The 27121-nt window shown below is 35.9% G+C and overlaps 1 protein-coding gene and 1 long non-coding RNA gene across 2 annotated transcripts; both read right to left on the reverse strand.

Annotated features, from left to right (window-relative positions):
- Nucleotides 1-5151: 5151 nt before the first annotated feature.
- Nucleotides 5152-26049, reverse strand: LOC129754987 (ATP-dependent RNA helicase bel). The gene is made up of 4 exons (XM_055751271.1): nt 25812-26049; nt 25335-25492; nt 7213-9469; nt 5152-6249 (listed from the first exon to the last, which is right to left on the reverse strand). The coding sequence occupies exons 2-4, from the start codon at nt 25377-25379 to the stop codon at nt 6131-6133; spliced, it is 2421 nt and encodes an 806-aa protein (XP_055607246.1). The 5' UTR covers nt 25380-25492; nt 25812-26049; the 3' UTR covers nt 5152-6130.
- LOC129754988 (uncharacterized) lies at nt 21243-22223 on the reverse strand. The gene is made up of 4 exons (XR_008739137.1): nt 22066-22223; nt 21842-22006; nt 21468-21687; nt 21243-21396 (listed from the first exon to the last, which is right to left on the reverse strand). It is a non-coding gene; the product is annotated as an uncharacterized LOC129754988 (long non-coding RNA).
- Nucleotides 26050-27121: the final 1072 nt, after the last annotated feature.

Here is a 27121-nt window from a genome sequence, read left to right on the forward strand (position 1 = left end):
GATGCAAGGTATCCTCGTAGAGGCCCCGAAAAAATGAGACCTGACAGAGTCCGGTAACTGGCGAGGCATAACGTTGATCTGTACAACCCCCAAAGTACTTTACAAAGTGATTCTGAACACGATCCAGGAGAAAATTGCTTGCTTCCAGTACCTTGTTAGCCAGATTACGCCTGATGGTGGTACCAAGAAGAAAGACATCAAACCCGGATCAGAAAGGCCCGATTTGCTGTAAAGAGTCTCCGGAACATGTGGCGGTCACGTTAGATCTCGCTGCGAAAAAATGAGAACGAGACTTGCAGAGTGGCGCTTGAATGGAATCCAGAAGGACATCGAAGAAGAGGTAGAAACTCGTGGCGGCCGAAATCCGAACTGTCGACGAGAATCTTGACTGGGACCAAGTGAAGACGCTGGCTCTTTTCCCACGGCCCTATGCGCCGGAGAATCGATGCGGGATCATTAGGAAAGTTAAATATGTACAAAATTTCGATTCGTACCTCCGTACCAACAAGATCTGTGCAACTTTTTTTTTGTTTCGATTATAGTCGTTTTACTATATCTATGGCATTCGCGACTTTATCAACGTTACAGTTGGCGGATCGTTATTGAAAAACTTATCCGGTACAACTGTGTTCGATGTTTACTCTTGGGCTCGAACTCGCGGACATCGGCTCAGGAGACAACAGACAAGCCCCATCTGTGCAAGTCATTTGAGTCGTTTTGCTACGTTTTTTGTGCCATTAGTGCAAACTTCGGTTAAGTAATTCGTTGTGTCTGGCCATTGACAAAACTTTGTGAAAACTAACAAGAAATTATTCCTGTTACCACGTGAACATCATGTAAATTAATTTTGTTCTAATATAGCTTTGTGTTCATAATAGTGATTCTCTTCAAATCAGTGGAGGAACCAATATTTACAAAAAATATATTTTTGAAGTTATTGTTAAATCGGTATCGATTTTTGAAAAGGGCCAATACGCCAAGACCTCTATTTTTAGAAATTGCATTAAAAGTTTGAGAAAATATAATCAATTGCCTATTTCGCTGTATCTGATCATTTCCCTCACTTAGTACCCTAACTTCTAGGGAATTAGTGTAATTTCAATTCGCGAGAGGTAAATGTAGCTTTTCCGTGATGGTTACCATAAAAATGAATAAATTGGATTATTGGCCCTATCGTTTTCTCATTTTGTCTATTCCAGGGCTGGTAGCGGTTTGACTATGAAAAAGTAGTGACTTTAGTGACCAAAACTTGAAAAAAAGTGACCAAATAGTGACTTTGAGGACCGAAAAAAGTGACCAAATAGTGACTATGTAGAACGAAAAACGTAACTTTGAAGTACAAAAAATGTGACCAAATCAGGCCCGAGCGAAGGATCCGTCCATGGGAGGGTGGGTTTCGAAATTCAAATTTAGATAAAAATAATAACAATACCAAAAATTAAAAAAAATGAAAAGGAAAGGGTTTTCTTACACCGTTTGTCACTCATGTTCAACACACAAACTAAAAAAATGACTGATAAATCATATTTTGGAAACATATTACAATGAATGTTTCAAATTTTCGAAATAAATTAGTTTCAAAAGAATTTCTTAGCAAATTTAAAATTAAAAAAATCTGAATTATAAAATAAATGACCATTCTTGTACAAAACTTACCATGAATAGATGTTAGGAAAATGATAATAATTGTTAATTTTTATTCATCTAAATTTGGAATTCTTTTCTACATTTTCAACTGGAAGTTTAGTGAGAAATTCTGCTGTAATTTTTTAATTTGAACCAAAAATATGTAATCACGATTTAAAATGTGAATTACCGATTACTGAATGAAAAATTAATTTTGAACAGAATTTATTCAATGTTCGATGGTTTAATTTAATTTGATAAAAAGAAGAATATATTTATAATTATTTTAAAAGTGCCAGTTGTATAAGCCAGACATAAAACCTTTAATAAAGTAAAATCCTCCAGTTATCAAAATTTCATTTTTGAAGTTTAAATAATAACTTCATGTTCAATGTTACACCGACAAAGAAATGTTAGAAAATGAGTAATTACGTGAATGATAAAAACTGATGAAAAAATGAAAATAATGAGTTCAAAACATTTGTTATTAATATTGAAAGCACAAATCAAATACAAAGTTAGTTAACACTGCGTATTAAAATTTATTTTTAAAGTTGCTACTTAAAACAATTTCTCAAACTTTTTAGATTAATTTAAAAATCATGATCGATCCAAAAAACATGATTTCATATAAAAATATTAATAAAAAGTTTATAAATTTTAAATCGCAGGTTTTTAAGCTTTAAATTACAAGCTCTGAGTTTTTTGTCTCTTTTGCTTAAAATATTGGGTCCTAGAAAAAGAACAGAAGGTTGAAATTATGTTTTATTATTAAAAATTTGGAGTTAAAGGCTTATGGTTGAAGAACACGATAATTCAGAATTTAAAACCAAGGAAACAATTTTAAAAAAATATGTCTTAAAAATTTAAAAAGTTTGATTAAAAAAATCCGGCAAGTTGATTAGAAAATTGGAAAAAAAACTATACAATAAAATTCGGTAAATTTATTTGAAAATTGAAAAAACAATATGGAAACAAAAAAGATTAGTTTTTAAAAACATTTCAGGAAGAGTTTTTTCAATAAACATGTTTCACCATAACCATTTTGGTGTTTATTTTTCTAAACTATTGATTTGATAAATGGTGTCCTAAACTACAAATTTTGTCAAATTCGGCTGAACACATTTAGTTTTGGTGATAAAGAGTTTATTACTAGTAAAATCAAACATTGAAGTGTTAAAAAAAACTTGATTCTATTTAAAGGCCATCAATTCATATAAAACTTTTATTTTTGAATAATATGTTTTTGATTTGAGTATTTGTAAAAAAAAGTGCAGAAACTTCTCTAAAGATTTTTACTTATTTTCAAAAGACATTTCAATAACAAAAGCTGTTAGAAATATTGCATACATATTTAGTTGAAATTACCGTTTAAATTCATTGCACCTAAGAAAAATGTAAATTTTGTGGGCTTGTATAAATTTTTAAAACCCTTTTTTTAAGTATTTAGAAGAACAAAAAACATGAAATAAAATTGAGTCTGAAATTGTTTTTCTAAGAATATTTCATATCAACATACAGTACCGTTCATAATTGTATAGAAATTGAAAGCACGCGCACTGTCACTTCGACTTTGAACTTCCATAACTTTTTACTCAGATATTTTTTGATGAAATTTCTTGCGTTTGATAGATCAACTATCACACTATTATATCACAAAATTTGAGCTTTCTGGAGTTTGTGTGGCCTGAGAAACAGTAATTCTACGGAAATCGAACTTTTTGGACTTTTCTCATTCAAAATGCAATATCTCCGAAAATACGCTACATTTTTGATTGAAATTTTGCAGAGTGATTGTTGAAATATGAAGCTAGTATGTCTGAAGTTTTCGAAAAGTTCTATCGAAGAGATCAAAAGTTACGCGAGGTGCAATATTTCAGGCATGAACCTTGAAATGCGATTTCTATAGAATTTTGGACGATTCATGAGAACAATATCGTTTCCTCCACCAATCAGACAAAAAATGTCTGGCAAAAGCAATAAAGAAAAGAAAAAATGAAATAAATGATCCATTTGTGTTTTGAAATCAGAATCTCGTGATATTGTTGTGATTTTTCGGTTGAAATAGATTTACTGGTTGTTAAACAGAGAATATGATTTTCCTATGGAAACATTCGTCCAAAATTCTATAGAAATCGCATTTCTAGGTTCATGCTTGAAATATTGCACCTCACGTAACTTTTGATCTCATCTATAGAACTTTTCGAAAACTTCAGACATGTTAGCTTCATATTTCAACAATCACTCTGCAAAATTTCAATCAAAAATGTAGCGTAGATTCAGAGATATTGCAGTTTGAATGAGAAAAGTCCAAAAAGTCAGATTTTCGTAGAATTACTGTTTGTCAGGCCACACAAACTCCAGAAAGCTCAAATTTTGTGTTATAATAGTGTGATAGTGATCTATCAAACGCAAAAAATTTGATCAAAAAATATCATCAGAGTAAAAAGTTATGGAAGTTCAAAGTCGAAGTGACAGTGCGCTTGCTTCCAATTTCTACACAATTATGAACGGTACTGTAACATTTGTTATGACATAAAAGATTTTTTTAGTAAAAAAAAATGGTTCGTTTCAATCTCAATCTTAGTTACACTTCTTAATAAAAACCCATTCTAAAGACGAGATAGGGTTTTTGTATATCAGATTTTAAGTTTCAATACAAAAGGTTGATTGAACTAAAAATTGAAAACTTCAGCAAAGTTAGTTTCAATTCATGAACGTCAAATAATGTCGTAGATCGAAATGTCTCAAGCCAAGGGTGATTCATGACGAAATTCCGCCGGAGGCGAAAAAAATTTCTGACTGACTGATCAAGTAATTTACCGTTACTACCGTCAATATTAACACGCGCAATTCCAATTACTCTTTCATTGGTTTATTTTCGGCGAAAAAAGTGACTTTTGGTGATAAAAGTGACCATTTTTCGGAAAATAGTGACTTTAGTGACCAAATGATGAAAAAAGTGACTTTTTAGTGACTGACCCAAAAAAAGTGACCAAGTCACTAAAAAGTGACTCGCTACCAGCCCTGCTATTCGCCCTTTTGTTCGCGATTTGGAGGGGAAAAAACCTTGACAGATAAAAACAAAAAAAAAAACTTTTCGCCCGTGAGATGAAAGGGGCGAAAGGCGTGATTACACACTCATAAAAAAAACTATTCGCCTTATTTAATAAATCAAACTAAACTACACTTAAATAAACAAAATTAAAAGAGGATCATTTTTTTATATGTAAAATAGAATGTTTAATACGTTTATGCTATTAATTGATTTTTTTTACAATTGGAGTATATGCCCTTTTCAAAAATCGATGCCGGAAAACACCTTAAGTGTCCGGTAGTATAGACAACTATCCTCTACCTGCATTAGATAAATTAAACCTTGGCCACTCGCTTTTTTACTCGAAAATATAAAGAACCTATGAATAGAAGCTCAACTCAAGAAAAAAAAAATAGCGATAAAATAGGCACCAGATGGCAATGATAGTTTCGAAGAATTCTACTGATCGAATGATAAAATCCGTGGAATCCGTGCTTCTCTGCTTGCCATGTTGTTGAATCATTTATTTTGTAGGGTCTCATTTTGTAGTTGCTATTTTTGTAGTTTTTTTTTTTCAAACCTTAATGGTCTTTCACTATACTGAACAAGTTATTGTATCCTAGTATAGGGTGAGAAAGTACGATTTTTACTGTTTTTTGCTTTTCTATTAAAGTGTTCATTTTCTGTAAATTTCCATATTCGCTAGTACCGATGTTAAAGGACAGTCCGTTTCGCGATCTGCGCTAATCCTTCGTTCGAGTGTCACTGTCACACGTGTGATCTTTTAGCACTCCTTTGAATCACCGTAACAGTTGTTTTTTCTCAATCACAAATTGTCAGAGCTGTAGTTTGTAAAAACCGAAGCAACCGGCAAGATTGCCCACGAAGGAACCGCAGCATCCCTTTTGTTTCAATGTATAAGTTGCAGCGTTCAGTACAGCTTTTTTCCGTCCGAAAGAATACATTTTATCGTTTGTGTGTTGGGAATATATTCGTGTTTAAAGAATGTATATTAACGGTTGCCTATTATCATTCTGTGTGTTTGCTTCTAAGCGATTTATTTTGTAAGTTTTAATTTAAAAACGCTTCACAATCATATCCGCTGGTTTGCTTGATAATTTTAATATTTGTTTTCCTAACACTCATGTCAACAAATGTTTAGCACGTTCTGCATGCTTCCATCTGTTATCTTTCCCTTTCTTATGCGTTCATTTGAAATATAATAAGTATATTTGAAGATGTTCGTTTTCTAATCGCTTAGTGTTATACCAATATCTGCAGATTTATTCAGTTGGTTTCAAATGATGTTATTTCTTTCCGATCAATAAGTTTTAATTTTGAGTGGCCATTATATAATTGGCGTGTGTTTGCAGCTTTTACGCACTATTATATTTAGGATGTTTGTGTTTTGTGTGGGAGAGGTTGGTTATCATGTGGTTTGTTTTTTTTTATACTAACTGTTTTAGCTTAATCATACCACCAATCACTTCCAGCTCCACTGTTGTTATTGTAGCTTCCGCCGTAGCTTCCTCCGGCACCTGCGCCGGAGCTGCCACCATTGCGATAGTAGCCTCCCTCGTCTCGACCTGATGGGATAGATTGAATCGTTAGAAGGTTTACTTTCATAAGAACTTTTATGATACGTTGTGAGCGTTCCTACATGCCACTTTGGTTTAATTAATCGATATCACTACATATAGAAAGGTTATGAGTTAATGACTTTGAGGAAATGAGTGAGGGTTTCAGGTATGTACATTTCGATAATCAATTCCTTAAAGGCTAAATAGGATCAAACAGTCGTCGTGGAATCTTTGAATTTGCAAACGAATTTGTGTGATGTGTTGTACTGTAAATGAACTCTGAAAATAACTCATACTAATGAGATCTCTTACGAACCGATAGAACGACGATCGTGATCGATGTCTATGTTTCTTACTTAACTATAACGTTGGAATAGTTAAATCGTTATCTAATGTAAAGGCACAATATTAAGCCCGAGAGAAAACTTTAAAACTCGTTAGTTATAAGATTTTCATAAAATCTCTTCGAACATTTTAATAATAGTTTTAAATGATTAGTTTCCCAATTTATAACTTGGAATGAAGTATGTCCTTTATGCATTTAGCAAATTTCTGATCTTTTTTTAAGTCTAACCAATTTTTATCGATAATTTATAAAATAATTTAATGTATTATTAATGAATTTGGTATAACTACATAAATTATTAAAACAAATTACCAAGAAAAAACACTGAAAAGATATAAAAAAGCTATTTTTTAACCCAGTTCTTTTAGAATTAAATCAGATATTCATGTGCAAAATTTTATTCGAAACGTGTGCTTTTGTTGACTATAAAATGATGATAGAAGGAAAAACAATTGTTCATAAAACAAAAAAAAACATTTGAAATATTGCAGGAATTGTTATCATTGGAGTCAGACTTATGAGAACAAGCGATATTGCATTGCTAGTTAATTAACAAAAACCATTTCCAGAATGGGACAATCACTGATAGATATGAGTTTGAATTCTGTTTTACTTATTCATACCATAATTTCCACCGCCATAGTTGTTGCGAGAACCACCTCCTCCGCCTCCTCCGCGTTGATCGCGATTGTTGTTGCGACTACCACCACCGCCGCCGCCGCCTTGTTGACGGTAATCCCGGGAGCCGAATGTGGATGTCATGCCACCGTAACGTTGTTGGCGTCCACCACCGCGTCCTCGTCCACCGAACGAACGATCGCTAACCATGTCTTGCAGGAATGATGGAATCACCTGTCCAGTCTCTTCCAACAATCGTACTAATCCCAAGGCGACATTGCGATTTTTCTCGTTGAAGAAACTCGTTGCCGTTCCCAAGTTACCCATTCGACCGGTACGACCAATACGATGTACATATTCCTCAACTTCGGTCGGTAAATCAAAGTTAATGACGTGCTTGACATTCGGGATATCCAAACCACGAGCTGCTACAGCTGTGGCAACCAGAACAGGGCAACGACCCGATCGGAAGCACTTCAAGGCTTCCTCACGCTCCTTTTGAGTACGGTCGCCATGGATGCTTGTTACCGGATGGTTAAAATTGTACAGGAAATCCTCAAGAGAGTCAGCGGATTTTTTCGTTTCAACAAAAATGAGAGTTAAGCAGTCTTTCTCGTCACCATCATTTTGGGCTTTTATATTGGAGAGAAGATCCAACAAGTGGGAACGCTTATCATTTTCATCTACCCAGAAGATCGCTTGAGTGATGTTAACCGAAGTTGACCCAACACGTCCGACTGCCAAGAAAATATAATTGAAGAGAAAATCACTAGCAAGCTCTTGAATTGCTTTCGGGAACGTGGCGGAGAACATAAGTGTTTGGCGTTCTCCAGTCGGTGGCATTTTACTATCCTCAACAATACGACGAATTTGTGGCTCAAATCCCATGTCCAGCATACGATCGGCCTCGTCCAAAACAAGGAAACGAATGTTATCAAGTCCCACCTTGCCACGCATAATCATATCTTCAAGACGTCCTGGAGTTGCCACAATGAGTTGACATCCACGCTCAAGTTCGCGGATCTGCTCCACGGTGTTGTTTCCTCCGTATAGGACGGCCGGGCGCATACGTGAACGATAACAAAACTTCTTAGATTCTTCAAAGATCTGGGTAGCCAATTCACGCGTTGGGGCTAGTACTAGACCCAAGGGGAACTGCTTGCGTCTATTATTAAATGGACGATTCTGCGGCTGCGCTGTCAATCCGTGCTTGTACATTTGATTCAGAATGGGCACCAGGAACGCGGCTGTCTTTCCGGAACCCGTTTGAGCGCAAGCCATCAAATCGCGGCCGCTCATGATGATCGGGATGGCGTATTTCTGAACTGGCGTCGGCTTATCATAGCGCGCCAATTTTATATTATTATCGATGATCTCTGTCAGCTCAATGTCATCGAATGAGTTGATATTGGGAGGAACATCGTTTCCCGTCGCCTCCACGGGAATATCTTCGTACTTGCTGAAATTGATACCGGTATTACCGTGTTTGAAGAGCTCTTGCTCCAGACGCTCGTCGCGATCAGCGAGTTGTGTGTAGTCGATATCTCCTCTGGAGCGGTCATTCCAACGTCCGCCCATACCCGGTCCGCGATCATCTCGTCGGTTTCCGTATCCACCTCCCCCATAACTACCTCCTCCTCTGTTCTCCTGTCCATTCGACGGAGGCTCCTGCCAGCGATCGTTTTGGGGCGGACGACTATCCATTCCCCGATCACGGAAGTCACCCCCGCGACCACCGCGAGAACCATTATTCCAGTTATTACCACCTCCTCTTGGGGCGACGTTGCCATCGTTAACTTGACCGTCAACAACTGGTTCGCCATCATTTGCGGGTGGGAAGTCTTGTGGTGGCGGATTATTCCGCTGCTCTTCAGAGTGAACCGGTGGTGCTCCACCGCGATTGTTGTAACCACCACCGCCGCTTCCTCCACCGCCTCCACCGCGGTTGTAGTTGTCCCTGCGATCGTTCTGGTAGCGTCCTCCTCCACCACGACGGTTGAAGTCCCCACCACGGTTGTTGTAATATTCTCCACCACGATCAGAGTATCCTCCACGAGACGATGAGTCTCTACCACCGGAAAAGTCGTCACTGCGACCACCACCACGTTCGTAGCCGCCACGACCTCCTCCTCCGCCGGAGGGCTGTTGAGGGTCACGGTCACTCCTCAGCTGAGGTGGAACGTAACGCGCAGCCGAAGATTTTAGATTTCCTGAATCTTGATTGCCCAGCTGCTGCTGCTGCTGCAAGTCCAGACCAGCAAACTGCGGGAGTAAAAAAGATAAAAAAAAACAACATGAAAAACCAGTGCGGAGAGAATGGCGAGGCGACTAACTGTAGTTATTCCAGTCACGACCAGGCACAGAAAACGCAAAACTAAATTAGAAGGTCATTAAACTTTGGATTCTACTTTTTTTGCTAACCAACGCAAAAAGGAATTCTTCCGAGCAATGTATCGCGTGAAATGTTACAGCCGTGTACCTACCTATGAATACACGTTTTGATTGGCCCGAAACATGAGTAGATAATTGTAAACTAAATATGACTATTTTTTTCTTTTTTTATGGCCTATTTAATTCTTGCTAAATAAAACAAGACAAGCAAAACGACACAAGTCTTTATTCGATTTTGTAATTTTTTTTATAATCTCCCGTCAATGTTTGAAGCGCAGTAAGACAGTAATGGCATTAAATCATTGTAGATCAACAGCCCAAACTATCGCTGAGGTAGCAAATAGGCCTTTGCGAAGGATGAAACCAGAACGAACAGAAAGGCGGTCAAAGTCATGGAGAACGTTGTGGTGTATCAGAAGCAAGCAGTAGAAGCTGTTGAGCCCACCCTTTACCCGCGCTCATTGAGCTCTGTTCAACAAGTTGACCGTGAACCATTCGTTCCTAACACAACTTATTTAAAGACGACGCAGTACGACGGTTGACCTAGGCTGCGCGCTGCACGTGAACCGATGAGTAAATTGAGTCAATTTCACAACTTGTTCCATCGTTCAGCTGAAATGCAAATTTTAACAATGGAAATAAGTTCCTCAATTGAAATTGTTTTTACTAGACCTACATTTAAAAAAAGTGAAATCGATCAGCTGTTTCTTTGTTGCGTGATTTTTCTTCCATTACGTAAATGATGCACGATCGCAGATACCTTTCATTTATCGACCCAACTTAGCCGAAGCATTCAGCAGATCACCGGCGCTGCTAAGTTAGCTGCATCCAGTTCACTTATCTTCCATTTTATACCTCGGTGTGCATCTTTACATCGATGGAGCTTGGCGAAGTAAAAAGTACGAAAAAAATGCACCATAAACCAAACACGAGCTAGAGCTTCAGGAATAGTAATTGAATAGCTGCTAGCAGAATCATCTTGAGTTAGAGATATTTCTTTGTTCCAGCGAAGGCGGCTTTGCCTTTTTTATTTTGTAACTCAGCTTTTTATTGGAATCTGGGTTAAGTTTTCTTTATGAAATTTGTGTTCGAAGTTATTAGGACATTTTAATTATTCTACAAGTTCGTTGAAATTCATGTTTCGAAAAAAATCAGGTCTCGGCAAGCATTGAAATTCGAGTTAAGATTAATTATATTTATTTGAAACTTACCTCTAGTGAATTTGTCAAAAGATTTCTACTAGCCGTTCGAAAAAATCTATTGTAAATATACCTCCAACTTTCCAGTAGAATCAACAAACAAGTAGCACAACGTGATATTCTGGTCTAAACACTTTAATAATGTGCTATTATGATAAAGACATTTGAAAGACTTGAGGAATACCCAAGTAACACAGATTAAGCTAACTACTAGCATTTGGATGTTTTATTATGGTTTTATTATGGCATCGTTTGTGCAGCTCATTTAATGACGGTTTAATTATGGTCATGCAAAATGCTTATATTCTTGAATCGATAATATGTTTTCGAACGCTAATAAGTTTTGAGTTTTGAAAACGCTAATAAAGCTTTTATTAAACATACTTTGTTTTGAAAGAGTTATGAATGCTCAGTGCCGGATTATTAAACCACCATAAAACTTAGTGACAGTTCTCTCTCGATCAAGATGTCAAAACAGGACACGCTCAGGTTAGATTGCACATATTTGAATTGGAATTCCCATTTTAACACATTTTTGATAAGTTATGAGTGTTGGTTTTGAGTTAAAATATAAAAAAATATATATATATATATAAAAATCTTTGAAAACTTCAAATTACTGGAGGTGGAATGAATATCTCTACAATATGAGAATTGAGTGAAAGGGCCCAAATAGAAGGACAAAAATATATTTTTCATCAGGTTATGTCGTGAGACGGAAAACCATGTAAATAAAAAATAACACTTGACAGACGATGACAAGGTGAAGTTATTATGAAAGATTTTTACTAAACTAGAGTGGTTCATCAACCTGAAATGTTTACATTTACATTACATTTAAAAATCTAAATTAAGAATTAAGGATTTATAATGGGAATTAGATTGAACTATCTAGTGAGTAGTCACGTTTAATCTTGAAATTTGTTTAAAATACAAAACAAAATGCAAAAGCAGCATCTTCTGCTTTCCCCAAGTTACCTAAAAGTTCCAAATTGATGCGGTGTGGAACTTGAAAATTCGTTTTAACGAATAGTCACCGTTGATTATTATTATATGATAGTTTAATGGCATTGCGGTGAACTTTTTACTGCAAAAATCTTGAAAGAAGAATTAAAGACAACGCAGATGCTTAATAGAAGAAAATTGAAAGATGTTGAAAATGAGCCAAGAGCATATTTTATGGAAAGCTTCAAAGATGCATTCTAGACCCTTTGTCCCGCATCAATTGAATGGCTGGGAGAAGTAATAGCGACAGGCGCAATTACGTTCACCCATACATCCAACCCGATGGATTGGCAAAGCACGTGCTTCCCAATCGGATAAAAAGTCTAGACCGCATGGCTCTGGTGAAGCTTTCCTATTGCTGAGCCAGTTCATGCGATGTGTCTATCCGTCATTTAATTTCAATCTTTAATTCTTCTTTCAAGAATTTTCGCAGTAAAATGTTCACCGCAATGCCATTAAACTATCATATAATAATAATCAACGGTGACTATTCGTTAAAAAGAATAAAATCATTTGGCTGTGGGAGGGTTAAATAAGGGGTAAATATTTCAAAATACAGTTCAAAAATAAAATAGTTGACAAAAGAACGGTACTTGCGTGAGAACAATAAGTAGCGCTGCCGATAAAAACGGAATCCGAAAAAACCAATAACACATCGCTTGAACTGGCTCAGCAATAGGAAAGCTTCACCAGAGCCATGCGGTCTAGACTTTTTGTCCGATTGGGAAGCAAGTATGTACGTGCTTTGCCAATCCATCGGGTTGGATGTATGGGTGAACGTAATTGCGCCTCTCGCTATTACTTCTCCCAGCCATTCAACTGATGCGGGACAAAGGGTCCAGAACGCACCTTTGAAGTTTTTCATAAAATATGCTGCCTCTTATTTTTCATATGTGGATACCATATTCATGCCAAATTTTGATATCATGCAATGTTTAATGATACCTCGCCATACTTTCGAAACAAAATGTGACGGCACAACGATGCCAAATTTTGGCAATAAAATAATACCTCAAAGTGGCATCATTATGCCCTCAAAACTCGTTTGGAAACGTTTGCTAAAGAAGGTATCATTAAGGTTTCAGTGAAACCTACACTTGGGATTATCGAGGTATCCGTATATGAAAAGTGAGACCTAAATTTTGGCATTGTACCACCTTTATTCTGGCAAAATGATACCAAAATTTACTCTCAAGGCGTGATAGCAAAATTAGGTATAATTTTGCCATAAAAGTCTGCTCGGGTATGTTTCTCTTGAAAATCTGTTCAAAAAAATAATGAAAGAGAAAAAGAAGGCGTAATGGCGGGATTTTGTAGGCGGTTTATCACGGGAAACATCCTTGAGTTCCTTGTGGAAAGTTGCACGAAGCATGCGGAATCGACCATCTTCAAATGAAAGTGAGGAATATTCACATAGATCGTTATTCAACTTCGCACGGAAAGTCTGTCCTGATTCCACACCTGTGCAAAAAATAATCCGGAATGTGCCTACAGATCTGGATCTGTAGATTTTCGATGGTTGAGTTCTCACTTGCTCTTCTCTTTGCAACAATTCAGCTCTGGGAATTGATAAAATTAAATTTAACTTATTGAAAAATCTTCCGGATGTCGCAAAATTTCGTTGTTAAGTTTATTCAATCAATTCTTGGAGTATTGTTCCTCAAGAGTGGAGACAAATGAGAGTCATTGCTATCCAATGGAGGTGTTGTCAGACAAGCTGCAGCCCCGGGGTCTGCCTCCTCTTTTGAACAACATCTTATACAGCTTGCTTTGTGAGAAACATTTGAACTTTGCTCACGGAGATATTGCAATTCAAAGGACGCGAGGCTCATGTTTGAGGATACTTTTGTACAACTTTTACGTAAATGACATCGACAGTTGTCTCTCTGAAGGCTGCACTCTAAGACAACTTGCAGATGACGGCATAGTGTCTGTCAAAGGATCTACTCAGTCTCATCTGCACAGACCTTTAAAAGAGGACTCTGCGACGTAGTTCCACCTCCCCGTGGTGCAGAGTGGAAACGTGTCTACAGACTCGTCACCTGTAGATGTACGGCCAAGAGAAGTACACGTCACACTTGGCGCAGTCAGCTACCGACGGGCTGCGTGCCGAGTGGGACAAAAACGTGGTGCGACTGGGCACCTTGGTACCAGTGCTCAGTTGCAAGAGGGAGGGGTCGTAACGTGTATCGGGTAGTCGCGACCCCGATATGCGGGACGACCAAATGTTCGAGCGGGTGTTGGTCGAATTCGCGCGTCGGGTGGTCCTAGCCCTGATTCGCGGATATGACCGACTCACGACGGGCAGAGGGGCCTTGTGCCGTAATATGTGGTGCCCATTGGATGGGCCTCAGGATGGGTCTCGAAGTGTCGAGACGGAGAAAAAGTGGGATTTGTGATTATCTCCAGACCCGAGTTGTTCTCGTCTCGAATTGGGTCAAGAGACGGAATGAACGAGGGCTCTCGAGAAACGAGGAGAGGTGGGTATAGACGCCTCAATTTGTGTCAAGAGGGGAAATGTGAGAGGGCCTCGAGTCGTGAGGAGAGGCGGGTCATGGCGTCACGAATTGCGACAAGAGGCCGCATGTGGGACTCGAGTCACGAGTAGCGGCTAACGGACTGCCAACCCGTAAGTCGTGAATCGTGACAAAGAGTGGATGATGATTGCTGGTGTAGTACGAATAAAACGAGTATTTGCCGTGGAGCCCATTGCGCGAGTATGGTCTCCCATCCCTGGGTACAGCCTTCGTTGCAGGTCCGGATGGGAATTATGGCCAGAGGCTCCAGGTGGATTTTATGGCGTAGGGGTACATAGTATCATGAGTCGTCCAATTGCACCCATGGACCCAGAGTAGCAAACTGGGGGGACGCGGTGGCTCGCCGTGCTTTGGAATGCAATCCGTAAGAAGGATTTACCACCTGGGTGATCAACTGATAAAAAAAGACCTTTAAAAGAAGATCATATTTTCGGATGTAAAATAAAGAGTACGCATTCGCCGTATTCAAAAATCAATACCGATTTTTTTTAAATCAGTTTTGCAAGGCTAAATAACGCAAATATCAGTCAATTTGTGATAGTAATAAGCTGAAAATTGTGCTAATGTGTTGTTTAAATTTACTTGGATGTGTTTTCAAGCCGATATTTGCCTGAAATTTGCTGTTAAGGTGAGTGAACCAAATGGCGAACAGTCATTCTGGATTTTTAAAGGGCGCTTGCATTTTGGCGAATCAACAAAAAGAGCAATCAAAAGGGCCAAAAATCCTATTTATTATTTTTTTACGTTACAATCACGGAAAACCTATACTCACCAATCGCGCAATGAAATTATGCTTATATTAAAGATGTATAGTTACAAAGTTAGGAAAATGATAAAATGCAGCGAAATAGGCAATTGATTATATTTTCTGAATCTTCGAATGCGTTTTTCTCAAAATAGAGGTCTTGGCGCATTGGCCCTTCTCAAAAATCGATACCGAAGTGTTCATTTAAGTTATAAGACAGTCTTTTCAATTTCTATAAATCTTTTGTATCACAAATCTAGTAATATTTTCTTTCCGGGATTTTAAGCTCAATGGGTTTATTCATCCCAAATCTAGTTTATAAGAGAATATTACATCTACACGCAGCGAAAAGTAGTACCATTGAGATAAAAAAAATACATCTTTGATTCAAAAACCTCATGTACATTGAAACAAAATCCATTTTCCTTGATTCAAGTTAATTTTGTATTGAACCAAACATTTTTTCTATTAAAGCCAATGTTCCAAATTTTTGAATCAAAGTATTTGATTTGAATTCAAACACGCAGCGAAAAGTAGTACCATTGAGATAAAAAAAATACATCTTTGATTCAAAAACCTTGTGAACATTAAAACAAAACCAATTTATTTTGATTTAAGTAAATTATATATTGAACCGAATTTATTTGTATTTAAAACAATGTCCCAAATCTTTAAATCAAAATATTTACTTTTAATTCAAAGAATATTTTTTTTGACTCAGAATCAATGTGATTAATTCTTTGATACAGATTAATTTTCCTTTGAAACAAAGTATTTTTTCATTCTCGAGTAGTTAAGATGTTATTTTTATTCCTTTTCTCATACGTTTTAAATTGGGTACAAAAATGATGTTTTGTAGTAAAGTGTTTTAAAATCGGTCTTTTGAAGTGAATGGGCAGCTGCCGCTGCCACGGTCAACACAAATGGATTGGATTTTGTTTGGTGAAAGGTGGCCTATCCTCCACGACGGCGGCGGAACAAACATGAGAAAAAACCCGTCAGAACCAAACCACCTATGAACCGTCACACACCACCGGAAGGCTAAGATGGGACGATCCGGCGTTGGGAACTTTCGACAGCTTCGAGGGGACAAATGATAGTGGACTCCAGGTAGGTCTTTCAATATCAATTAAATTTCAATTAAACCGTCAACGTTACAATTTTTTTAGGATAACCAATTTGAAGAGGTGAAAGCACTGGCAGTCCCGGTGCTCCGGCTAAGCGGTTGCAATTGGTTCCGGTCAGGTCAAAGGAGACTCAAGCACTACTCAAGGTCTGGCGCTGAAACCATTCATCAGTTGTTCGAATGGAATTGTCCGCCAACGGACATCGTTCAATATCTACCGTTAAGTAGTGATTTCCCTCTTAATAGAGTGCTGTGCTCTAATTAGATTTTATTTAGCTTCCTATTTACAGATAGGCTGAAACATCTGAAAATGTTGTTCTGTGAGGCGAAATTTGAATTTTAACATTCAAACAGTGATATAAGCGAAGGTAATTGAAATGTAAAAAATTTAAACATTCATGTTCAATAAAATGAAAAAGATCAAGAATTTGTTTTAATTTTCTAATGTAAGAAATCTGGAAGTACTAGAGTTTTTAGGACCACGCTTATGGAATCAAAGAAATAATCCTTTCAAATTAAAATCAAAACATCTTTAAAGTGAAAGAAAATGCCATGAAATGAAACGAAAAACGACTTTGTTTCGAAGAATGTCGTCTTTTGAATCAAAGAAAATGATTCATGTCAAAAAACGCATTTCTTTGAAGCAAAGGAAAATGTATTTGAATCAAAGTATTTTTTATTTATCCCAAAATCAAAGGAAAAAATCCTTTGTTTTCGTGGCACTTTCCTTTGAAATAAAAAATCTTTTCGCTGCGTGAAGAATTTTTATTTTGATTTAGATGAATTTTCTTTTGAATCAAAGTATTTTTTCGTCATACAGTCGACACATCTTCATAAACTTCTGTTTGGTGAACGGGCCGGCGAGAAGATTTTCCGCGCAACAGCCAGACAGCACCAGAATCACAAGATCCGGTGTAGGAAAGTCTTACAGCTTTAAGAGGGAAAACGATAGTGGACTCCTAGGTAGGTCTTTCAATAACAATTTAATTTCAAATAAACCAACCTAAACAACTTTTTCAGGGTAACCATTCATCTAACTAATTCCTTCCGATCCGGTCCAAGGAGACATCTGGCGCCGAAACCCTTCATGAGTTGTTCGAAAGGAACTGTCGCCAAAAAACATCGTTCAGTAAGTACTTTCCATTTTATTGTTAGAATTATTTAGTTTAATATCGTTTTTTTTGTGAGCTTCACAACAAAAAAAGCATTTTTGTCATAAATTTGTATTATGTGCGCTATGTAAAAATTTCATGTGTACATTTTGTTCTCCTCTTTATTTACAGATGTACCAGTTCTCTAACTCTAATTATAGGGAAAATCGATAATGTGAACATGAACTTTCAAAAGAAATAAAATGTTTTAAACCATGATTGATTTCTATTTATTTCCAATAGAACGACAATCAATATGTAGAACGGACTTTTCTGCACTGTTATCATTCTAGAAGTCAACCAATTTACTTGAAAATGAAAAAAAAAAATGTAGCAAACGGTCGCAAATTGAATTTTCTTCAAAATTAATATAATTTGGTCATTTAAAAATTTAAGTTGTTTTTATTGTGATTAATTTCTTTTGTGACGTGAATTCACGCTAGAATTAACCATTTCGGACTTTAGTACATACATCTTTGATTTTTTGTTCTCTCTATGGAAATAGAATATCGGTGTCTTCGAATGAGTTGTTAAGAAAACATTATCCACAATTTGATGCATAGAACTTCTCGATTGAACAACAACGAAAGAAGTTATGCTTATTTGAAGTTGTGACGTGAATTCACTGAGTTCAAACAGAACAGGGTAGTTGACTGAATTCACGTCACGAAATATAAAGTTATACATGTGGTTATACTGAACTATTCTTTGGAGTCTTCGAATTTTATGTACACTTTCCAAAACGATATTTTGTTGTTCCGACTTGTACAATCATAAATTTTCAGTATCTGCACCTAACTTTTTCCTTATTTTTATTGGCCCCTGAATAGAAACATATTGAGGGATCATATGTTGAAATTACTACTGTCTTCATTTAAAGATTCACCAAAAAAAAATTTTTTAATTTTTTTTTTTGCAATCTTTTTGTATTTTTATTTGAAAATAATGAACTTATTAAAACTAAACTAAATTATGCTCGATTTGTAAAAATCCGACCATCTGGAGGGTCAAAATAGCTTTCAGAGGACATTTTTCATATAAAATTTAACAAAAAATCAAATTTTGTGACGTGAATTCACTCATTCGCGCTGTTGTAACTCAGCTAGATTCCAGCCGATTTCTATAAATTTTAGAGTTTTAGAATTGTCTTATCATTTTCAAAGAAAATCTCATTTTTTTATTTAAAAAAAGTCAGAGTTTTCTCGTAAAATTGAAAACTTCCCTTTTTTCGTGACGTGAATTCACTCATTTGCGACTGTTTTTGTTCACTTTTCAAACCACAGGGCTAGAAGCGACCATGAGGCAAAAAAGTAGGGCAAAATAGTTACTTTTAGGTTAAATTAGGGTAAAAATAGTGACCAGATCAAGTCGAAAACTAACTCAATAGTGATCACAAAAATTCCTAAAGATCGATTCCAGAACAATTTTGCTCGTTGGAAACAAAGTTTTTTAAAAGGCCCTCGGCCCCACTAATAGAAAGACATATATTAGACAAAAAGTAACATTTTACCTAAATGAGTTTTGATGGTTTAGGAATAGCGACTACAGAATTGTAAAATTCTGTTTGACGAAAAGTTTGAAGAATATTTAGACGTGAGGTTAAGCAAAGATTGGCTCAATTTTGAAAAAAATGACATAAATAAAAAAAGTCATGACGTAAAAATAGAAGATCGTCATAAAAAAGTGACAACACATTAATACAGGATTGAAATAAGCTAACAACAGTATGATGACAGAAGATTGACAAAAGACTTACAGAAGCTTAGTAAAAAAATATCTAAAGATTCAAGACATTCACATAAAAAAGCGCACAAATTAAACCAGAATAATCTTCTTCGTAGAATATAATTTGTTTATTCAAAACTAACTCAAAGAACATTTGCTAATAACAATGAAACATCAAGCAGAATTTTAAAAAAGATATATAAAAATTGAAAAGGTTTTATGAGGTTTGAGAATGCCTCGTAAACTTTGAAAAAAAGCGCCTGAATTTTTTTGGAAACATTTCAGAAGTTCCTCAGAATACTGTAAAAAATTCATGAGCCAACCTTAAAAAAGGTGGAGAGACAACTGAAATATGCTTTGAAATCCTCAATTGATTCCAAGCTATCTTTTGAAGGACATCCAAGTAACAATTCGTGTTTTTAATGCACTCTAGTCCAACTATGAATTAAAATGTCTATAAATATACAAACTTTGAAATGAATTAACTGTTTTTTTTTCGATTCGATTAAGCATAATGCATTAATAAATAATAGCATGGCAAATGTTACCTGCCATTTTTAAAAGTTCTATTACTTTTTGCAATTTTGCACTTAGATGTGGTGAATATTAGTTTTCATAGGTTTACGAAAGAAGGAAAAAAGAGGGGGGAAAAGGAACACTTCAAATTGACGTAATTCTTGGGGTAAACCTGATATATATACTTACTACGTGTCTTGAAACAATTAACATAAAAAGGAATTTTCAATAATTTAAAAAAAAAATTTTTGAAAATTAGCTCAGTTATAAAGTGATCATTGGAAAATGTGACTTTAGTGACCAAATTTCAAAATAAGTAACATCTGAGTGACCAGTCTGAAAAAAGTGACAAAGTTACTAAAAAGTGACCAACTTCTAGCCCTGAAACCAACTACATTGGATATAAACAAATTCTTTTTTCTACAAAATGAAGCCGTGTTTTTTGGGTTCTGAACATACTAAAAATATTTCCAAAAAAAATCATCCATTTATTAAAATTAATGATTTTGTAAAAATTGTCAAAAACACCACTTTTTTCAACAAAAAAAACTGATTTTCAAAATCATCTAAAACATGTGTAAAAAAACTTTTTTCTCTTTTTTCCGTCGATTTTGTGTGATTCAAATTATCAAAATTATAGACAATTTTGAGATTTTTTGATACGCGTACGGATAAAAATCACCTTTGAGCGGTATAAGCGCGTGGAATGTGTCATTAGAATAAACGAAAATTTCATAAAATTAAACGAAAAGGCTTTTGAATCAAAAGCATTTTAATTTTTGAAACAAAGAAAAAGTTTTGATTCAAAGGAAAGCATTTCTTCGAAACAAAAGAAAATGCATTTGAATCGAACGAATTTTTATTTGTTCCAAAATCAAAGGAAAAAATCCATTGTTTTTGCGGCACTTTCCTTTTTTTTCTATTTCTATTTTTCTGCGTGTATAAATCTAGCGTAACATTTCAAAAGGGCGAAACTGCCAAATGTAAACAAATCGAGTTAACGGTCATTCCGGATGCACGCGGTTGCACTTTACCTATCAAACGCGGTTTCATCTTAAAATTACTTAAAACTTTCAAAAAATTGATAAAATTCAATTAGGCGAAACTTCCTGTTGATGCATTTTCGTTGGAACGTGAAGTTACGCATATTCAAAATGGAGTGAATTTTTCTATTCGTGTAGAGCCAAAAGGCGTAACTGAGTTGACCGTGTGTGACAAAACGGCCTAATTAGTTTTTGCGTGTAGGATGAATGGGCGCACGCAGGGCCATGTTAAACCATTAACGCTTGAAAAATAACCATAATCGAAGTTTTGTGGGTTAAGTCGTTTTATGAGTTTTCAGTGAAAACTCATAAAATGGGATTTCAAAGAGAACTTGAATAATGGTTATTTTTCAAACGTAATACCAAATCTGAATAATGGTTAAAAAACAACCGTTTTGGGGAAAGGGAACGTGATTCTTTCTTATCAGAATTAGAAAAAAGGATTTACTTAATAAATTTAGTAATTTGAAACGTATTACGATAAATAGATTTTTATTGTTATTTATTTAATTGGAATAAGTTGATTTAGAATAACAATTGTTATTAATTTAACAATTTACATCTGACTAGAAAATTATTCTTAAAATGGTACTGAAACTGGGGGACCAAACGAGTGGCAAACAGCCACTTGCCTTTCAACAGGAACGTCCATCGGTTCTTGAAGCTGATTCCAATTTGTTCTTGTGAGTATCCAGACCCAATATAACCTGATGCTTTTACCCATAGCTTGGATTATATCGAAACGGGTAACCTGAAAAAAAACGAAAAAAAAATTACTGTAACAACTGAAAACGCAATGAGGACATACGATTGTACATTTACAAAGTTATTCTGGGCCCCAGCTGTGTTTCAGACTCTCCAACATTCGTACACCAACATCCGATCGGGAAGTTGTACTGTTTTTAGTGGATCCTCCGATAAGAACTGGGCAATTCCGGTAGTGTTTTTGGGTTTCGGAAGAAGCACAAAATCGATTTCCAATTTTCTGTGGACCTAACATCACTGTGTTCAAATCGATTTTTGGTGGAGCTGATTCATATCCCTGGGGAGAAGCATTTACTAATTTAATTGAATCGGATACAATTCAGTAATCATTAATTTTTTAGGTTATAATATCTATCAGTCCTCTCAACCCATTTCCTAATAAATAAAATTTCCTACTTACATATGACTAAAAGTATAGAAAATAAACTCACCTTTTACGCTTTGAATATCTCTTCAAACTTGAGTTCCAAATCCGGATCTTTTTTGTTCTTATCGGGTGGTCTTTTCGGTACATTTTTCCGCTGCTGTTGATGATAGATATTCTCCGCATATCTCTCGATGGTTCCGCGTTCAAACAACGATTGTATAAAATGAAACTAAAATGTGAATCGTAAAAATTATGATGAACACAATGCTATAATAGAAAATAATTTACCTTTGGAACTTTGTTGCGAAATTATAGGAAGAAAAACGGAGCCCGATCATTTGAGTCACTAAAAAAACAATGGCGGAACGAAAATGTTCGCTTGTATATTGAAATTTTAACCATTTTTTCGGTTTTCCACCCAAACTTCGAATATGCTTGAAATTTAACAATTCATTCTGGTTGAAAAATAACAATTTTTGACGTTTTCAGAAGAAAACCATAAAACGGTTAAATAAAACTCGGAAATGGTTATAAAAAAACGAGCGTGCGTTACTTCAAAAATAAAACAAAAACGGCCGATCAATTGGGCGAAACTGCGAAACTTGCGGGCGTAACTAAAATCGAAAACAATAATAGGGCGAAACTCGAAAATCTCTGAAATTACGTGAAAAAAGTTAAAGTTCTTGATAACCATCGAACAATAAGAGAGTATAATGCACATTTTTTGATTTTGTTGAACAAAAAGTGGTCGATTTTATAAATAGGATTTGAATAGGTGTTCCGAATTTTCAAACGCGTTTTTCTCGTTTCGAGCTAACTGCTAGTTTCGCCCTTTTTAAATGTTACCCTAGATATATAAAAATGAATTTCTGTCTGTCTGTCTGTCTGTTCCCTATAGACTCGGAAACTACTGAACCGATTTGCGTGAAAGTTGGCAGGTGGAGGTATTGGAGGCAGGGGAAGGTTCCTATTTTGGTTTTAGACCCTTCCCTATCTCATGAAGGGGGACAGGGGCCTGTCAAATAAAAGACCATTTTTAGCATAACTCAAAAACCAATCAAGCGAATGATATCAAATTTGGCACGGGGTGGTATTTGCGAACGAAGAATATTTCCATGAATATAAGGTACCCCTCCCTACTTTCAGTGGGGTGATAGGCATGAGGGAGGAGGACTACCTTACAATTTTTCATATAATTCGAAAACTAATCATGATATTGGAATCAAATTTGGCATGGGAAGGTATTTGGATACGAAAAATATTTCAATGGTTATTTGAGACCCCTCCCTCTTTCCAATAGAAAGGGGGAGGGGGCCTCTTTCATAGTTTTTTACATAACTCAAAAACTAATTATGCAAATAGAACCAAATTTGGCATGGGAGGGTATTTGGATACGAAAAACATTTCTATGGTTATTTGAGACCTCTCTCTCTTTACATTAGGGAGATATAAAGGGAGATGGGGCCTCTTTTATAATTTTTTTTAAACTCCAAAATTAATTAAACAAATGGAACCAAATTTGGCATGGGCGGGGAGAAAGGAAAGAGGAAGGGGAGTTTCATACAATTTTTACTGAATAACTTTAGAAATTCAATAGCAAATGGAACCAAATATGGCATGGAACGATATTTGGGTACGAGAAATGCTTCTATAAATATTTGGCATCCCTCATTCCTTCAAGGAGGTGGGTGAAAAGGGAGAGGAGAGATCTCCCTTACACTTTTCAGTATAACTGGAGAGCTGATCGAGCAAATGGGACCATATTTAACATGTGAGGGTATTTTGATACGAGAGATGTTTCTATTATGAATTGGAGTCCCACCTTCTTTCCAGCGGAAAGATATAAAGGGGGTAAGGAGGGCTTCCATACAATTATTTTTGCATAACTCGAGAATTAATCGAGCAAATGAAACTAAATTTTGCATCAAAAAGTATTTTAATACGAAAAACACTTTTATGAATATTAAGTTTTCACCCATTCATTCAATGGGGGAGAACAGAAGGGGATGGTACTTCCTTTCAAGTTTATGCATAACTCAAGAATTTACTACGCAAATAAAACCAAATTTGACATGGGATGATATTTCAATACGAGAAACTTTTCCATGTGAAACAATTCCTTTCTGGCAGTACGAGAATAGAATTGGGAATACAGGAAGAAAAGAGGAAAGCTTATACTAAACTTTTTTTTTACAAATCGAGAAATGGACAAAACTTAACATGGAAAATCATTTTGATATGATTCTATGATTATCTGACACACCATCCTCCTTTCAGTGAGTACATAGGAGGAGGGAAGTGAGCCCAATACAATTTTGTTAGCATAAGTTCTCAATTAATGCTGACGATGCAAACAAATGGAAACAAATTTGGCATGGAAAGATATTTGATTACGAGATATGTTTCCCCGATTGTTATAGACCTCACGCTTTACAGTGTAGAGAGGGAAAGAAATGATTTAAGTCATATTTGTGTTTGCAATTCGAAACTCCAGCTGCAGCTCTCATTGTATAACGGTTGATTTTGGATAATGTAATAATTTGGTTTAAAATAATACTAATAAAACAATAAAAATTTGAATGATTTCTGAAAATATCATTTATTTTTGAAGGGTGTAGCAAAGCACACCGGATCAGCTAGTACATACTATAGACACTATAATTTCACTTAGCTTTTTCGGCATTTTAGTGACAGTAACTAAAATTATTTAGTTAAATTGCACAATTTTTTCACCTATACATCATAATATATTTTTAAAAGCGATTTCGCGTTGAAGTGACAAACCAAGCATCTTATTTAAGAAGCTGAGAAACTATTTTTTTATTTTGCAACTGGAGAGAGCTATGAAGAGCTTGAACATTATCATAGAATGCTCGATTGGCTCCGCGCGAATGACAGTTCGGTTGGCTTCCGTCATTCTCTTTGCCAGACTATATGAAATTATAGTGTCTATAGTACATACATAAAATAAAAGTACATATTTAGTATACAAATTTCAGTTCAGAAACTCAAGGATAGTCAAACAAGGAGAAAAGATTGTCTCATTTGGAAATATATTCTGAATTTAGAAACTCAAAGCAGCCATTTGTGAGATGCATTACACAATCAATCGTAATCAACGTGATCGCTTTCGTATTTTGGTTTTGCTTGTACAGTCTTCTGAACTAAAGATGTGAAGGACTCATGATACTGTGGGTCTAATCAAGAGAAAATGTTCTTAAATTTTTTTTGGAAAAAAAACATGGCAAACAAAACAAACAAAAAGATGGTTAAAACGCTTAATTGAATTTGAATTCTATTGCTAGTAGCTAACTACGAATAGTGCATTGCTGGCTAACCTTGATTCATACGATTCGTGCATCGTCGTAACAATATGAGTTTGATTTCGTTAGTTTGAGTGGTTAGCAACAAAGGTTTTTTTTTATGTTCATAACTTTTAAAATAGAATAAGGAGCGCATACAGCCACTTCATGGTCGTAAAACAATGCAATTCACCCAAATATTCCTTCAAAATTTATTTGACTTAGTAAAAATATGTGAAATTAACCATTACTTACTTGCTGCTCTAGACCTGTGCCATTTTGGTTAATAGCATTACTCATATTACTACCAGCGTTCGTATGGTTTTTGTCTTCTTCCTTCCTGCAGTAGTAGGCTGGGATTTGGAAACTTTTTAACTACTTGTTACACCGATTTAATAATCGAAATTTGTCCTCTAAAAAGAAAACCTTATCACTCTTTTGTCCGATCACTAACTTAACAACTTCCAGCGAGCCGTATCCGATCGATACGTGCAACTTCCGACACTCGGAATTTCACCACCACCGCCGCCTGTGGGCAAGCACAATGATCGTTCCTTTTTCCTCGCTTGGCTTTTCCTTCGTCTTACTTTTGTCAGCTGTCTTGCAATTATTCCGTTTTCTCTTCCAACAAGCGCTCCACGCAACTTTTTTTTTTAATAAAAGGAAGGGGGAGCCCAGCAGAAAGTATACGTACAATGACGACGGAAAAAAAAGAAGAGTCAATGATTTCACCTCTGTGAGATGGTGGGGCTGCACTTTTCAGATTGATTTTTTGCCACTAAAAACAGCTTCCGGATGCTGTTAATATCACACGCGCACTGCGGCACACTTCCGCTACGGATTACTAGCACTTCTATTACCGAATCGAGCTGCTAAACGGGCTTCAGCTTCTCGAAAAAAATTCAGAGACGAAACCGTCCAACTTTTGCACTGTGCGGAGTTTTCTCCAAAGGGAACGAATCTACTGATCAGGGCCGGCTTCAGGAGTGCACATGGAAGCGAGTGGTTTTGGGTCGGCAATGTTGGCAATCGATTCACCGACGCGTCATTTCTGCGGTGTAACGAGGGGTGTTAGAATAACACTCGATTTTTCTTCTGCACTGAGTAAAATCACATTTTGAAAAAATCCATCTTCCGATTTTATTTTCGTTTATAGCGGTGAAGATTAGTAGGACCACTAGAAAGATTGGTACACTGCAAAAAATCCACACATTAGGGGTATGTGTCAGCCTATATAGATTTTTGCAATTTGTCTCCCAATTAAAAAATATGTGCCACACATAGGTTTCAGGAAATATTTCAGTGCTATATGTGACACATAAACATTATAAAATTTCACACATAGACATTAAACGCCTAAAAATATGCAGCCAAATATTATTGATGATTTTCATTTCTTGTCTACTTTCCGGCGTTTAAAAATCAAGAACACAATAAGGAATGATTTTTCGTTTTCAAAATAAGATTTTTATATTGATCGAATTAAGTTGAACACATTGCAAACCTAATTTTCTAGGACACCATTTTAACTGCCGTTCATCATGGGTGGGCTATCGTCTGAGCGGTCTGTTCCAAGCTAATGTTCCCCATTTTTCCCGGAAATTTGATCTGAAAGAAGATGAACGCATTTTTTATCTAACAGAAATTAGAAAATCAGGAATTAAAAACTAACCTTCTTAAATACATTCTGCAAGCTTCTTACGCCGACGGTCCAATTTAAGATGTAGCTTACTGTGAGGGAGAGATGTGTACTCTGTAGTCTTTGCATGACAAAAACTTCAATTGAACTTTATAATAAAATTACTCACCTAATACTGCCTTTATGCGTATACTCCTTCGCCAACACGTGTTTTTTTTCAATTGCAGCCATTTTGAATTCGTGAAATCTTTCAAAGATGAAAATCATAAAAGCTATGTGTCACATATAAAATTAATATTTAATTCGAATACATGCTATAATTCAAACATAGATATTATTTGTATCATATAGCAGACTAAATCGAAGAACGTATGTGTGGAGAAACATAAAGTCAATGTGTGGA

Source organism: Uranotaenia lowii, chromosome 3 (assembly GCF_029784155.1).
Source record: "Uranotaenia lowii strain MFRU-FL chromosome 3, ASM2978415v1, whole genome shotgun sequence".
NCBI classification, from domain to species: Eukaryota; Metazoa; Arthropoda; class Insecta; order Diptera; family Culicidae; genus Uranotaenia; species Uranotaenia lowii.